This window comes from Salmo trutta, chromosome 31 (assembly GCF_901001165.1).
Source record: "Salmo trutta chromosome 31, fSalTru1.1, whole genome shotgun sequence".
NCBI classification, from domain to species: domain Eukaryota; kingdom Metazoa; phylum Chordata; class Actinopteri; order Salmoniformes; family Salmonidae; genus Salmo; species Salmo trutta.
The window spans coordinates 29,684,229-29,699,087 of NC_042987.1; the positions used below are offsets into that span (position 1 = coordinate 29,684,229).

General features: G+C 42.1%; 1 protein-coding gene across 3 annotated transcripts in view; it reads left to right on the forward strand.

Moving 5' to 3' along the window:
* LOC115169902 (glycogen debranching enzyme) overlaps positions 1 to 13,787 on the forward strand; it is a 31,498-nt gene extending 17,711 nt beyond the window's left edge. For all 3 annotated transcript variants that reach the window (XM_029726002.1, XM_029726004.1, XM_029726001.1), the window contains exons 21-34: positions 1,317 to 1,447; positions 2,041 to 2,177; positions 2,470 to 2,603; positions 3,190 to 3,365; positions 3,700 to 3,802; positions 4,507 to 4,732; positions 8,277 to 8,397; positions 8,628 to 8,763; positions 9,346 to 9,458; positions 9,647 to 9,858; positions 12,165 to 12,262; positions 12,453 to 12,540; positions 12,689 to 12,822; positions 12,910 to 13,787. In XM_029726002.1, coding sequence (XP_029581862.1) covers positions 1,317 to 1,447; positions 2,041 to 2,177; positions 2,470 to 2,603; positions 3,190 to 3,365; positions 3,700 to 3,802; positions 4,507 to 4,732; positions 8,277 to 8,397; positions 8,628 to 8,763; positions 9,346 to 9,458; positions 9,647 to 9,858; positions 12,165 to 12,262; positions 12,453 to 12,540; positions 12,689 to 12,822; positions 12,910 to 13,027 — 1,927 coding nt within the window. In that variant the 3' untranslated portion in view covers positions 13,028 to 13,787. The remainder of the gene's footprint in view (positions 1 to 1,316; positions 1,448 to 2,040; positions 2,178 to 2,469; positions 2,604 to 3,189; positions 3,366 to 3,699; positions 3,803 to 4,506; positions 4,733 to 8,276; positions 8,398 to 8,627; positions 8,764 to 9,345; positions 9,459 to 9,646; positions 9,859 to 12,164; positions 12,263 to 12,452; positions 12,541 to 12,688; positions 12,823 to 12,909) is intronic.
* Positions 13,788 to 14,859: the final 1,072 nt, after the last annotated feature.

Below are 14,859 nucleotides of genomic sequence, written 5' to 3' on the forward strand. Positions count from 1 at the left end.
ATGTAAGGTCCCACAGTTGACAGCGCATGTCAAAGCAAAAACCAAGCCATGAGGTCGAAGAATTTGTCCGTGGAGATCCAAGACAGGATTGTGTAGAATCACAGATCTGGGGAAGGGTACCAAAAAGGTTCTGCAACAATGAAGGGCCCCAAGAACACTGTGGCCTCCATCATTCTTAAATGGAAGAAGTTTGGAGACTCTTCCTAGAGCTGGCTGCCTGGCCAAACTGAGCAATCAGGGGAGAAGGGCCTTGGTTAGGGAGGTGACCAAGAACCTGATGGTGACTCTGACAGAGTTCCTCATGTGGAGATGAAAGAAACTTCCAGAAGGACAACCATCTCTGTAGCACTCCACCAATCAGGCCTTTATGGTCAGACAGAAGCCACTCCTCAGTAAAAGGCACATGACAGCCCACTTGGAGTTTGCCAAATGAAACCTAAATGACTCTCAGACCATCAGAAACAAGATTCTCTGGTTTGATGAAACCAAGATTTGAAACCTTTGGCCTGAATGCCAAGCGTCCCATCTGGAGGAAACCTGGCACCGCTATTTTTCAGCGGCAGGGACTGGGAGACTAGTCAGGATCAAGGGAAAGATGAAGGGAGCAAAGTACAGAGAGATGAAAACCTGCTCCAGAGCACTCAGGACCTCAGACTGGGGGCGAAGGTTCACCTTCCAATAGGACAACAAAAATGGCTGTGCAGCGACTCTCCCCATCCAACCTTACAGAGCTTGAGAGGATCTGCAGAGAAGAATGGGAGAAACTTCTCAAATACAGATGTGCCGAGCTTGTAGTGTAATACCCAAGAAGACTCGAGGTTGCTTCAACAAAGTATTTTTTTTATACATTTTTTATTTCACCTTTATTTAACCAGGTAGGCCGGTTGAGAACAAGTTCTCACTTACAACTGCAACCTGGCATGGGTATAGGGTCTGAATACTTATGTAAATGTGATATTTCAGGTATTCAAAATCTGTTTTTGCTTTGTAATTATGGTATTGTGTGTAGATCGATGAGGGGGAAAAACAATTCAATTTTAGAATAAGGCTTTAACATAACAAAATGTGGAAAAACTGAAGGTCTGAATACATTCCGAATTCACTCACCAAGTGTATTGGAAAAGCATTACGCTTACAATGGCTCGAAAGGTATAGTATGTTTAGTTTTTCCTGGTGGCTATATATTTGTATAGTAATGAATTATGTCCATTCAGTATGTGTTGAAGTACTGATCAGCAAGGCTCTGTAGTCTCCAGTTGTGCTCTCAGGTGGTTGTGTTCTAATGTTATGTGACTCCATCTTCTATCCCCATTCAGGATCATGTCTAAGCTGACTCTGGGAGACATGAACATGCTGCTGTTCCGCTGTGACTCTGAGGAACAGGAGGACGGAGGAGGCTGCTACAACATCCCTTCCTGGACCAGCTTCAAGTACGGTGGCCTGCAAGGTACAGTAAAAAGAAAAATGTATTTAACCTTTATTTAACTAGGCAAGTCAGTTAAGAACAAATTCTTATTTACAATGATGTCCTACTGTACACCAGCCAAACCCGGACGATGCTGGGCCAAATGTGCCCCGCCCTATGGGACTCCCAATCACGGCTGGTTGTGATACAGCCTGGATTCGAACCAGGGTGTCTGTAGTGACGCCTCAAACACTGAGATGCAGTGCCTTAGACTGCTGCGCCACTCGGGAGCCCAATTTTGCCCCAGTGCACAGTGAGGTGGTCCAGTCAGCACCAGGATTGGGGTCAATTCCATTTCAATTCGGTCAATTCAGAGTAAATTGAAATTGGAATTTTACAGTTTACTTCCTGAATTGACTGAATTGATCCTAACCCTGGTCGGCACACATTGTGGAAGTTGCCCCTAACCACTGATACAGGGTCAGATATTTTTCCATCCCCCACAATGGTTAAGGTTAGGATTTGAGTTGGTTAGCTCATCGTTGAGCTGTGTCTATAAACAGCTGTACTGTACACATATTGTTGAATGAAACTGGACTTAGACATTGAAAACGGGTTTCATTGTTTTCATACAGGTCTTCTGTCAGTGATGGCGGACATTCGTCCCAAGAACGACCTGGGCCACCCGGTGTGTGACAACCTGAGAGAGGGGGACTGGATGATCGACTATGTCAGTAACAGGCTGGTGTGCCACAGTGGCGCTCTAGGAGAGGTGAGCGATTTGAGTGACAGTAATTCAAACTGAATGAATGAATCCCTTTTAGATTTTTTTATAGGCCTTATGATGGTAAGAAGTAGACAAACAAGACGGTCTGAACTTGACAATGATTATTGTAAATAGAAATTAATCCTACAACTCAGCCCAGCTAAGGTCTAAGACCTGAGTTTTAAATCAACCACTGTGGTAGCAGTATGATAATAGGAAGATGATTATCATCGTCACCATTTTCCGTTGTCATAATTTTAGAGTTTGGTGTTATCCAGATAACATGTGTTGTTTCCAGGTGGGGAAGTGGCTCAAGGCGATGTTCCATTATCTGAAGCACATCCCTCGCTATCTCATCCCCTGCTACTTTGATGCCATTTTAGTGGGAGCCTACACCACGGCTCTTGACACCACCTTCAACAAGATGTCCAGGTACAAATTTAGGATCTTCATTTGATCACCCTGTTGCAGGAAATTTCCTGCACAGCAGGAAATGCAAACATCTAGTGTATTCAAGGTTTAAAAAGGCTTCTAAAGTTTGTAATTTACACTTAAACATTTCATACTTGATTTTCTCAAATTATGTAACAACCCCTACAAAAATCTCAATTAATTATAAGCCACACAATAATTCAGATTTCCAGAAGCTGCAGGATTATTTTCCTCCTGTGAGAAACTGGTCAAATTAAAATCTTACACCTGGATGTCTCACATAAACAACCCTATAACGTTTCTCTCATACCCAACATGCATTGAGGAAATTTTGCAATAGAAGAATGGAATATTCTTAAATGATTAGATTTAGTGAGAATATTTGTATTAAAAAAGGCCCTGCACCTTTAAGGGTATTTGTGCCGAAACCTAGAACCATACCATTAAATGTTTCTGACAACATCTTTTAACCTCTATCCTTTTTTACAACATATTTGTTTTCTTGTGGTGTCTTCAGTTTTGTCCAGTAATGGTGCACAATATTTATGTAAAACCATGTTTTTCTTCTGGTTTCTATCTCTTTCAGTTTCGTCCAGAACGGCTCGACCTTTGTCAAACTGCTTGCACTGGGCTCGGTCCAGATGGGTGGTGTGGGCAGTTTCCCGGCTCTGCCCCCCTTATCCCTGGAACTACCCGATATCCCCTACCGCCTCAACAAGGACACTGGCAAGAAGGAGCAGTGCTGCGTCTCCCTGGCCGCAGGTCTGCCTAGCAACAACCAATTTCTATTATATATTCTACTTCTGTAAACAGTAGTCGGATGCCAACCTAATGACCATGTCTTCTCTGTTGATATTCACAAAACCTATAAGTGGTGTTTAAGTCTATTGTTGATCAGCAAAATTGTCTATTCTAGTCAGTCGCTTGGTATTTTTAAGCTGATACAATTCTACAACCTTCAGTTCATGACCAATCCAGTAGCTGTCAGCTGACAGTCCTATTTGTATCTCGGTACCATTTTGAGAATTGGTGTTAGAATTTCAGGTGCATTTGAACGTCTTCTTCCTTTATTCATCTCTACCTTCCTGTTTCACAGGTCTGCCTCACTTCTCCTCTGGAATCTTCCGCAGCTGGGGCCGAGACACCTTCATCGCTCTGCGTGGACTCATGCTGGTCACTGGTCGTCACCTGGAGGCTAGGTGTGTATTCTCTCTGTACTGTAGTAGTATCCAAATGTAACATCTTAGCTATTAGAAAAGATATAACCAGTGGTGTAAAGTATTTAAGTGAAAATACTTTAGAGTACTACTTAAGTAGTTTTTTGAGGGTGTCTGTACTTTACTATCTATGTTTTAGACAACTTTTACTTTTATTTCACTACATTCTTCAAGAAAATGTACTTTTTCCTCCATATATTTTCCCTGACACCCAAAAATACTCATTCCATTTTGAATGCTTAGGACAGGAAAATTGTGAAATTCACGCACTTATCAAGAGAATATCCCTTGTCATCCCTACTGCATCTGATCTGACGGACTCACTAAACACACATGCTTTGTTTGTAATTTGTGTCTGTGCCCGTGGCTATCAGTAAATAAAAAAAAAAACAAGAAAATGATGGTGTCTGGTTTGCTTAATATAAGGAATTTAAAATGATTTATACTTTTAATTTTAATACTTAAGTATATTTTAGCAATTACATTTACTTTTGATACTTAAGTATATTTAAAACCAAATACTTTTTGACTTTTACTAAAGTAGTATTTTACTGGGTGATTTTCACGAGTCATTTTCTATTAAGGTGTCTTTACTTTTTTTTAGGACAATTGAGTCCTTTTTCCACCACTGGATATAACACTAGAGTACAGTTGATATATTAATTGAATGTCTCTTTTTCCTACAGAAACATCATCCTGGCATTTGCAGGCACCCTGAGACACGGTCTTATCCCCAACCTGTTGGGCGAGGGCATCTGTGCCCGCTTCAACTGCCGTGATGCCGTGTGGTGGTGGCTGCAGTGCATCCAGGACTACTGTACATTGGTGCCCGAGGGCATTGCCATCCTCCGCTGCCCTGTGGTCAGGATGTACCCCCATGACGACTCTGAGCCCCAGGCCCCTGGCACTCCGGTAGGTCATATCTATACACACACATTATGCATACACACACACTTTCGTTTCATCCCTCTCTCTCACACACACACACCCACATGTACACATATAGACACGAACACACATGCATACACACACACACACTCCTCTCTCTTTCTCACCCACACACTCTCACATGCACAAATATAGACACACATATCCATAAACACATACAGGTCCACACACACACATACAGTGCCGTCAGAAAGTATTCATACCCCTTGACTTATTCCACATTTTGTTGTTACTGCCTGAATTCAAAATGGATTCAAATATTTTTTTTTTCTCTCAGCCATCTGCACATATTACCTCATAATGACAAAGTGAAAACATGTTTTTAGAAATTGTAGCTAATTTATTGAAAATGAAATATAGAAATATCAAATTTACATAAGTATTCACACCCCTGAGTCAATACATTTTTGGGGGGGGGTAGACCAGCTTTAATATTGCAAATAGATTGTGACTTCTATCAATGTAATTATCTGCATCATTTTCAATCCCCCATATATTTTTTTGTTAAATATGTATTTTCCTTTTTTTATTATTTTCCCCTAACCCTACCATCCCTCCCCTAATTGGAGTAAATTAATGGACAATACTAAGGCTTCTACTTCCAGCTTATACATACTATATGCATGTTACACACACAGTATATTTTACATTAGTTATTTTTTTATTTATTTTTTCAGCTCCCCTCAACCCCTCCCATCTATCTCTTAACATTTACATTTACGTCATTTAGCAGACGCTCTTATCCAGAGCTTACATCATACAGTTTTCATTTCTATTTGCTATATACAGTATTTTTCAACTGTGCTATGATGTTTTCGCAAAGGTTCTAAACCTTTCTATTCTCATAGATTCTACAGATTGCAAATTAAAGATCAAATGTTTTGCTAAGAGTATTATTATATTATTGATCGATTGACTAGGAGTTTTCATATCACCCAGCAGTGCTATTTGCAGAATTGGCTCCAGATAAATGTTGTAATTCTTCAGCCATTCCTGAACCTGTGACTGAAAACAAGCTATATATGGGCAGTACCAAAACAAGTGATCTAATGATTCTGTCTCTTCGCACCAAAATCTAATGGAAAAACTACGTTTTTTGTGTATCAGTTCATAAACCACGTGCCATGGAATCGGTACATTGAAAATCTCTTTCCAACTGTTTTGCAACCTGTATGGCACAGCTGTAATTTTTTGGGTCCTTAAATTAAACTTGTATACTTCTTTATTTATCACAATTTTCATTAACCAGTTTTGTTTTTTAATGTAGGGCCGACAGACCAGTTCCTTACCTTCTCCCCTTTCCACTTGCCTCTTCAATTTTTGCGGAAATGAAGCAATTATATACTGAAAAAAAATATAAACGCAACATGGTCCGATGCTGAAATAAAAGATCCCTGAAATGTTCAATATGCACAAGGAGCTTATTTCTCTCAACTTTTGTGCACAAATTTGTTTACATCCCTGTCAGTGAACAAGTCAATTTATTTATTTCGGGATATGAATACCTATTATGTCCACTTCACCGTCAGACCATTTTATTGGTAAACTACATGGTAGTCAAATGTACTTTTTTTTAGTGATCCAATACGTAATATAGTACACTTAATTAGGTTGTAATCCAGAGGTTAGGAAAATGACTTGGATCCTCTGAGGCTGTGGACTGATCCAAATTGTGGATTTAAAAGAAAATAACATGAATCATCAGTGTACAATGACACATTTGTATAAGCACCTTTGGCAGCGATTACGGCTGTGGATCTTTCTGGGTAAGTCTTTAAGCGCTTTCCGGCCTCCCGAGTGTCTCAGTGGTCTAAGACACTGCATCACAGTGCTAGCTGTGCCACTAGAGATTCTGGGTTCGAGTCCAGGCTCTGTCGCAGCCGGCTGCGACCGGGAGACCCATGGGGCGGCACACAATTGGCCCAGCGTCGTCCAGGTTAGGGCAGGGTTTGGTCGGCAGGGATGTCCTTGTCCCATCGCGCACTAGCGACTCCTATGGCGGGCCGGGCGCAGTGCACACTGACACTGTGGCCAGGTGCACGGTGTTTCCTCCGACACATTGGTGCGGCTGGCTTCCTGGTTAAGTGGGCATTGTGTCAAGAAGCAGTGCGGCTTGGTTGGGTTGTGTTTCGGAGGATGCATGGCTCTCGACCTTCGCCTCTCCCGAGTCCGTACGGGAGTTGCAGCGATGAAACAAGACTAACTTCCAATTGGATACCATGAAATTGTGGAGAAAAAGGGATAAAAATAAATAAATAAGTCTCGAGCTTTCCTCACCTAGATTGTGCAACATTTGCCCATTATTCTTTTCAAAATTCTTCAAGCTCTGTCAAACTGGTTGTTGATCATTGCTAGACAACCATTTTCAGGTCTTGCCATAGTTTTCATGTAGATTTAAGTCAAAACTGTAATTCGGACATTTAGGAATATTCAACTTCTTCTTGGTAAGCATCTCTTGTGTAGATTTTGCCTTGTGTTTTATGTTATTGTCCTGCTGAAAGGTGAATTCATCTCCCAGTGTCTGTGGGAAAGCCAGGTTTTCCTCTAGGATTTTGCCTGTGCTTAGCTCCATTCTGTTTCTTTCTTATCCTGAAAAACTCCCCGGTCCTTAACGATTACAAACATACATATAACATGATGCATTCACCACTATGCTTGAAAATATGGAGAGTAGTAGTCAGTCATGTGTTGTGTTGGATTTGCCGCAGATATATGTATTCAGGACAAAAAGTGAATTGCTTTGCCACATTCTTTGCGGTATTACTTGCCTTGTTGCAAATAGGATACATGTTTTGGAATATGTTTATTCTGTAAAGGCTTCCTTCTTTTCACTCTGTTGATTAGGTTAGTATTGTGGAGTAACTACAATGTTGAACCATACTCAGTTTTCTCCTAACACAGCCATTAAACTCTGTAACTGTTTTAAAGTCACCATTGGCATGGTGAAATCCCTGAGCGGTTTCCTTCCTCTCCGGCAACTGAGTTAGGAAGGTGTATTAATACACCATCCAAAGTGTAATTAAAGGTTCAATAAAAATAAACAATCAATTAATAACTACACCATGCTCAACGGGATATATTTTTAATGTATGCTTTTTTATTTTGACTCATCTACCAATAGGTGCCCTTGTTTTCGAGGCACTGGAAAACCTCCCTGGTCTTTGTGGTTGACTCTGTTTTGAAATTCGACTGAGGGACCAGTGGGGTACAGGGATGAGGTAGTCATTCAAACATGTCCATGCAACTTATGTGATTTGTTAAGCAAATGTTTACTCTTCAACTTATTTAGGCTTGCCATAACAGGGGTTGAATACTTATTGACACATTTTTTATTAATTTGCAAACATTTCCACATTGACACTATGGGGTATTGTGTGTAGGCCAGTGTCACAAAATTTCAATTTAATCAATTTCAAGTTCAGGCTGTAACACAACAAAATGTGGAAAAGTCAAGGGGTGTGAATAATTACGCACAGGTACAGTCTAACGTGATCCTTGTGTGTTTCAGTCCCTGCTCACACAACCCTTGTGTGATGTCATCCACGAGGCCATGACACGTCACATGCAGGGTATCGACTTCAGAGAGCGCAACGCAGGACCGAAGATCGACATGCACATGAAGGACGAGGGTGAGTTTGCCAGTCTGGTCACCTCTCGTTTCGGTCACACTTTGAGATAATAAGTAGTACCAGGAGTTTTTACTGACCGAGTTACCTGACGAGGAAAAACTCTGGGCCACCTGTTATTCCCTACAAGTGGCTCTTGTTGGTTTTTAAGGTTTTTGTTATGAGGTGCACATTGTCTTGTTGTCTTGCTTCAGCAAATATGGTATATTGTTATTATTCTCCTTGCTACCCAGGCTTCAACATTGTGGCCAAAGTGCACCGTGATACTGGCTTTGTTTACGGTGGCAACCGCTTCAACTGCGGAACATGGATGGACAAAATGGGAGAGAGTGACAAAGCTCGCAACAAGGGCATGCCTGCAACACCCAGGTAAGACTCTATCCACTTTACCCCTCTTTCTTAAAGGTCCAATTCAGCCGTTTTAATCTCAATATCAAATCATTTCTGGGTAACCTTTAATCACCATAATGTGATTGTTTTCAATTAAAATGGTCAAAATTAAACTAAAAATAGCTTCTTAGCAAAGAGTAATTTCTCAAACAAGAATTTTGCTAGGACTGTCTGGGAGTTGTCTGAGTAGGGAGGGGACAACTGAAAACGTCACCAGGCAGGCCAAAATTCCATCCCACCACAACAGGCTGAAATTTCAGCTGATCTTTTCAAACAGTTCTTACACTAAAAGGGCATTACCATAATTTTCACAATTTCACAGTATTAGTCCGACCTCATTGTGTGGAAATGTAGTATATAAAATACAGGAAAATCAAGCTTTTGACTGCTCTGGGCCTTTAAACCTACAAAACAATACAATTAAACCAAACTAGGGAAAAGGGAAAAGCCAGTTTATGTTTAGTTGGGTGTCTTTCCTGCTTCTCCTGAAGTGTGTAAAGATGTAATAATACATATTAAATTGATTTGATGTGACTTGTCTCCCTGGTTGTGTGTCTCCAGAGATGGGTCAGCGGTGGAGATTGTGGGCCTCAGTAAGTCTGCGGTGCGCTGGCTGGTGGAGCTCCATAAGAAGGGCCTGTTCCCCCACAGCTCCATGAAAATACACCGGGACGGTGAGTGCTGCCTGGACACACACACACACACACACACACACACACACACACGCACCAGCAGTGCTGGCATACACACACATTGACATGTATGCAAACATACATGCGCAATGTCCCTCCCTCAGAGACAATTGTTTCACTAATAAGACATAATGAAACATTTTTAAATATGGTATTGTTTTCCCTTGCAGGTAAGGAGGTGAAGGTTTCCTATGAGGAGTGGAACCATAAGATCCTGGCCAACTTTGAGAAGAACTTCTATGTGTCCCACGACGAGAAGGACCCCAACGAGAAGCACCCCGACCTGGTCCACAAGAGAGGCATCTACAAGGACAGCCATGGAGCTTCCAGCCCATGGTGTGACTACCAGCTCAGGCCCAACTTTTGCATTGCCATGGTGGTGGTGAGTTGCCATCAGAGTGGCATCAGCCCATGCCCCGTTCCTTCAATCCTTTGCATGTTTTTTCTCATAGAGAAGCATTGGAATTTCAGTTTACTTCCAGCATTGACTGAATTGAAATGGTATTGACACCAACCCTGGTCCTTAGCCCATTTTCTTGGCTACTCCTTGGATGTAAATTATAGCTAAAGCTCTGGGTCAGTGGAAGATGTATAGCAGGACATAGTGGTAGAGTTTGAGGTATTAAAACCACCTAATGTCAATGTCCGCGCCCCTGCGGAATTCGAATTAGCATAATAAAAAATCCCCATATAAATCTGTCAGTTTAAGCTAGAGATACCAGTTGTTTTGCATCGGGGGTGAAAGCTGACAGAGCTAGAGCAGTGTTTGTCAGACCTTGAGACATCCCAAAAATCGTCTGTACCAAACGGTTTGGCCTACAAACTATAGTCCCTCTATGGAATGATGAGTCTCTCTTGGTTTTTTCGCTCTATGAGCCCCACAAGCGTCTTGGGAATCGTCTGAAGTTGGTACAGCCGATCTGCCGACTTCTGTCTTTAGAGTCTGGACAGTTAGGCTAGACACTATGACCCCTCTGTGGAAAGGTGGCTCTCACGAACATGTCAGTTGTTTTGATCTAGGATGCCCACAGGCCTCACGAAACTTGTCTGAAGGTCCCCTGGTACCAGTTGAAAAAATTAATGGGAGTATATATGGAGACTGGTTAGTGAAATACATGTAAAGAAATATATATTCAAAAGTTTTGGGTCACTTAGAAATGTCCTTGTTTTTGAAAGAAAAGCACATTTTTCAGTGTAGACATTGTTAATGTTGTAAATGACTATTGTAGCTGTAAACGGCAGATTTGTTATGGAATATCTACATAGGCGTACAGAGGCCCATTTATCAGCAACCATCACTGCTAGGCAGAGTTGCAAAGAAAAAGCCATAGCTCAGACTGGCCAATAAAAAGAAAAGATTAAGATGGGCAAAAAAACACAGACACTGGACAGAGGAACTCTGCCTAGAAGGCCAGCATCCTGGAGTCACCTCTTCACTGTTGACGTTGAGACAGGTGTTTTGCTGGTATAATTTAATGAAGCTGCTAGTTGAGGAGGCGTCTGTTTCTTAAACTAGACACTCTAATGTACTTGTCCTCTTGCTCAGTTGTGCATTGGGGCCTCCCACTCCTCTTTCTATTCTGGTTAGAGCCAGTTTGTGCTGTTCTGTGAAGGGAGTAGTACACAGCGTTGTACGAGATCTTCAGTTTCTTGGCAATTTCTTGCATGGAATAGCCTTCATTTCTCAGAACAAGAATAGACTGATGAGTTTCACAAGAAAGGTCTTTGTTTCTGGCCATTTTGAGCCTGTAATCGAACCCACAAATGCTGATGCTCCAGATACTCAACTTTTCTAAAGAAGGCCAGCTTTATTGCTTCTTTAATCAGTACAATAGTTTTCAGCTGTGCTAACATAAATGCAAAAGGGTAATGGGCTGATAATGGGCCTCTGTATGCCTATGTAGATATTCCATAAAAAATCAGCCGTTTCCAGCTACAATAGTCATTTACAACATGAACAATGTCTACACTGTATTTATGATCAATTTGGAATTGGTCCCCCCTTTGCTGCTATAATAGCCTCCACTCTTCTGGGAAGGCTTTTCACTAGATGTTGGAACATTGCTGCGAGGACTTACTTCCATTCAGCCACAAGAGCATTAATGAGGTTGGGCATTCCAATTAATTCCAAAGGTGTTCGATGGGGTTCAGATCAGGGCTCTGTGCAGGCCAGTCAAGTTTTTCCACACTGATCTCGACAAATCATTTCCGTATGGACCTCGCTTTGTGCACAGTGCCATTGTCATGCTGAAACAGGAAAGAGCCTTACACAAAGTTGGAAGCACAGAATCGTCTAGAATGTCATTGGTAGTCTGTCGGACTGCCAGATGGTGAAGCTTGATTCATCACTCCAGAGAACGCGTTTCCACTGCTCCAGAGTCCAATGGCTGCAAAGCTTGTGTGCGGCTACTCGGCCATGGAAACCCATTTCATGAAGCTCTCGATGAACAGTTCTTGTGCTTACGTTGCTTCCAGAGGCAGTTTGGAACTTAGTAGTGAGTGTTGCAACTGAGGACAGATGATTTTCACACGCTATCTGCTTCAGCACTCGACGGTCTTGTTTCTGTGAACTTATGTGGCCTATCACTTCGCGGCTGAGCTGTTGTTGCTTCTAGACGTTTCCACTTTACAATAACTCTTATGGGTTAATGAGTTGACCTGAATGGTGTTCTCTATTCTGTCCCTGAGGCTCCGGAGTTGTTCACTGTGGAGAGAGCCTGGAAGGCCCTGGGAATGGCTGAGAAGAAGCTGCTAGGACCTCTGGGAATGAAGACGTTGGACCCAGAGTAAGAGACCTCATTATCACTCATCACCATATGACCTGACCAGGAGAACCTAGGGCCCTGAGTTTTTCTTATTCAGGTCATATGTTCAGGAAAAACTCCTGGCCCCACTCATACTTGTTCATTAACTGATTAATTTTCAATATTTATTTTCTTGGCACATATACTGACATCAAGTTAATTTCTCCCCTAGTGATATGGTGTACTGTGGTGTCTATGACAACGCCCTGGACAACGATAACTACAATGTGGCCAGAGGCTTCAACTACCACCAAGGACCGGTGAGTGTGCCTTACTGAGGAATTGAATTGTACTACACCTTGAATTAGGAGTTATTGTTAACTTTATTATGTCAATGCTCCCGAGGGTATAAATAAAGTTGTATTAAATTGATCTGATTGGTTTAATGACTTTTTGTTTGTTTTTTAGGAGTGGCTATGGCCAATTGGGTACTTCCTACGAGCAAAGCTCTATTTTGCCAAGAAGCTTGGGAAGGAGACCTATGAACAGACAGTGTACCTGGTGAAGAGCATTCTCTCTCAGCATTATGTCCACCTGGAGAGGTAAATACACACACTAACACACACATTTGCACATGCACACACATACATTCTTTGAACTTTCATCCATGTCTCTTCTAACCCTCTAAGGTCTAGCTGGAAGGGTCTGCCAGAGCTGACCAATGAGAATGGCCAGTACTGCCCCTTCAGCTGCGAATCACAGGCCTGGTCCATCTCCACGGTGCTGGAAGTCCTCCACGACATATAGCACCTCACTTCCTGTGGGCGGAGACTCACCCCATGATCTAATGTCCTCTTGTAGTCCGGCACTGTTTTAATTCACCTTCATAGTGTGGTGTTTGTTGTCTTGTTTTGGACCACGTGTACACCCTATGCACTAAACCTACTGGGCTCGCAAGTATACAGTAATGCCTTGTGAACACCAGCAATTCTCGTGGTTGTGGATGGCATTGGGAAATTTTAGCTCACGGCCTCATTTGACGGCTGACTTAGTGTTGTCAAGGTATGATCCCTATGTTACAGTAGATACATGAGCTAATGTTAAAGCACTTAATGATAAAATATTGAAGATAAAGTATAGGAAGTGTTTGGAAGACCGACTGTTTTAAACCAGCTAACCTCATAGGCAGTTGAACTTTAACCGTGTGTCGCCTGCGCTGCTACCCGGTCCATGGAGATCCTTTTAAAGATGGTATGAAAATGTACTGTACTATGAAATTAGTCAAGTGACAACCCATTGCTGTGTGCTTCCATGCCTTTTTATTAGTTTAGATCCCTAAAAATAAACCTCTGTGGAAAGCATCACTGACAGAAGAACTTGTTGAGTAAATGTTCTATCCATAACCCACCCATTACCCACCCTAAATGTGATGCATCTCTCCTTGTGAATCTGGTGCCACTTTTTATTGGTCAGCATGCTCCCAGTTTATAGTGTGATTGATTAGTGTGTCTGTCTACACAGTGTTGTCACAACACGTAGTGGTATATAAACAGTCTGCAACATGAGACATTCTGTGTCTTTGACTTGATGTTTGTGTTGAGGTGAAGAAAACCATAATAGGGTTAGCCTGTTCACCATCTTCCAGTTTGCTCTCTGGATTGTTAGACACAGCACAAAATAAATGTTTTTTATACAGTACCAGTCAAAATGTTGGACACACCTACTCGATCAGCTCCTTTGTCTCACAACAACCTCTCCCTTAATATGAGCAAGACAAAGGAGCTGATTGTGGACTATAGGAAAAGGAGGGCCGAACAGTCCCCAATTAACATTGACAGGGCTGGAGTGGATCGAGAGTTTCAAGTTCCTTGGTGTCCACATCACCAACGAACCATCATGGTCCAAACACACCAAGACTGTTGTGAAGGGCACGACAAAAACCTTTTCCCCCTCAGGAGACTGAAAAGATTTGGCATAGGTCCTCAGATCCTCAAAGTTCTACAGCTGCACCATCGAGAGCATCCTGACCGGTTGCATCACCGCCTGGTATGGCAACTGCTCGGCATCTGACCGTAAGCCGCTACAGAGGGTAGTACATCACTGGGGCCAAGCTTCCTGACATCCAGGACCTATATACTAGGCAGTGTCAGAGGAAAGCCCCAAAAATTGTTAGACTCCAGTCACCCAAGTCATAGACTGTTTTCTCTGCTACCGCACGGCAAGCAGTACCGGATCGCCAAGCCTAGGATCAAAATGCTCCTTAACAGCTTCTACCCCCAAGCCCTAAGACTGCTGAACAATTAATCAAAAGCCCACCCGGACGATTTAAATTGCCACCCCCACACACTCGCTGTTCATTTGTAAATTGACTCGGTACCGGTACCCTCTGTACATAGCCTCGTTATTGTTATGTAACTTTCTTGTGTTACTTTTTTATTATTATTCATTTTATTTAGTAAATATTTTCTTAACCAACAATGCAGTTAAGGGCTTGTAAGTAAGCATTTCACAGTAAAGTTTTCACCTCTTGTATTCGGCGCATGTGACAAATAACATTCAATTTGAACAGTTTGGGGAAAGCCCTTTCCTGTTTCAGCATGACAATGCCCCCGAGTGCAAAGCGAGGTCCATACAGAAAT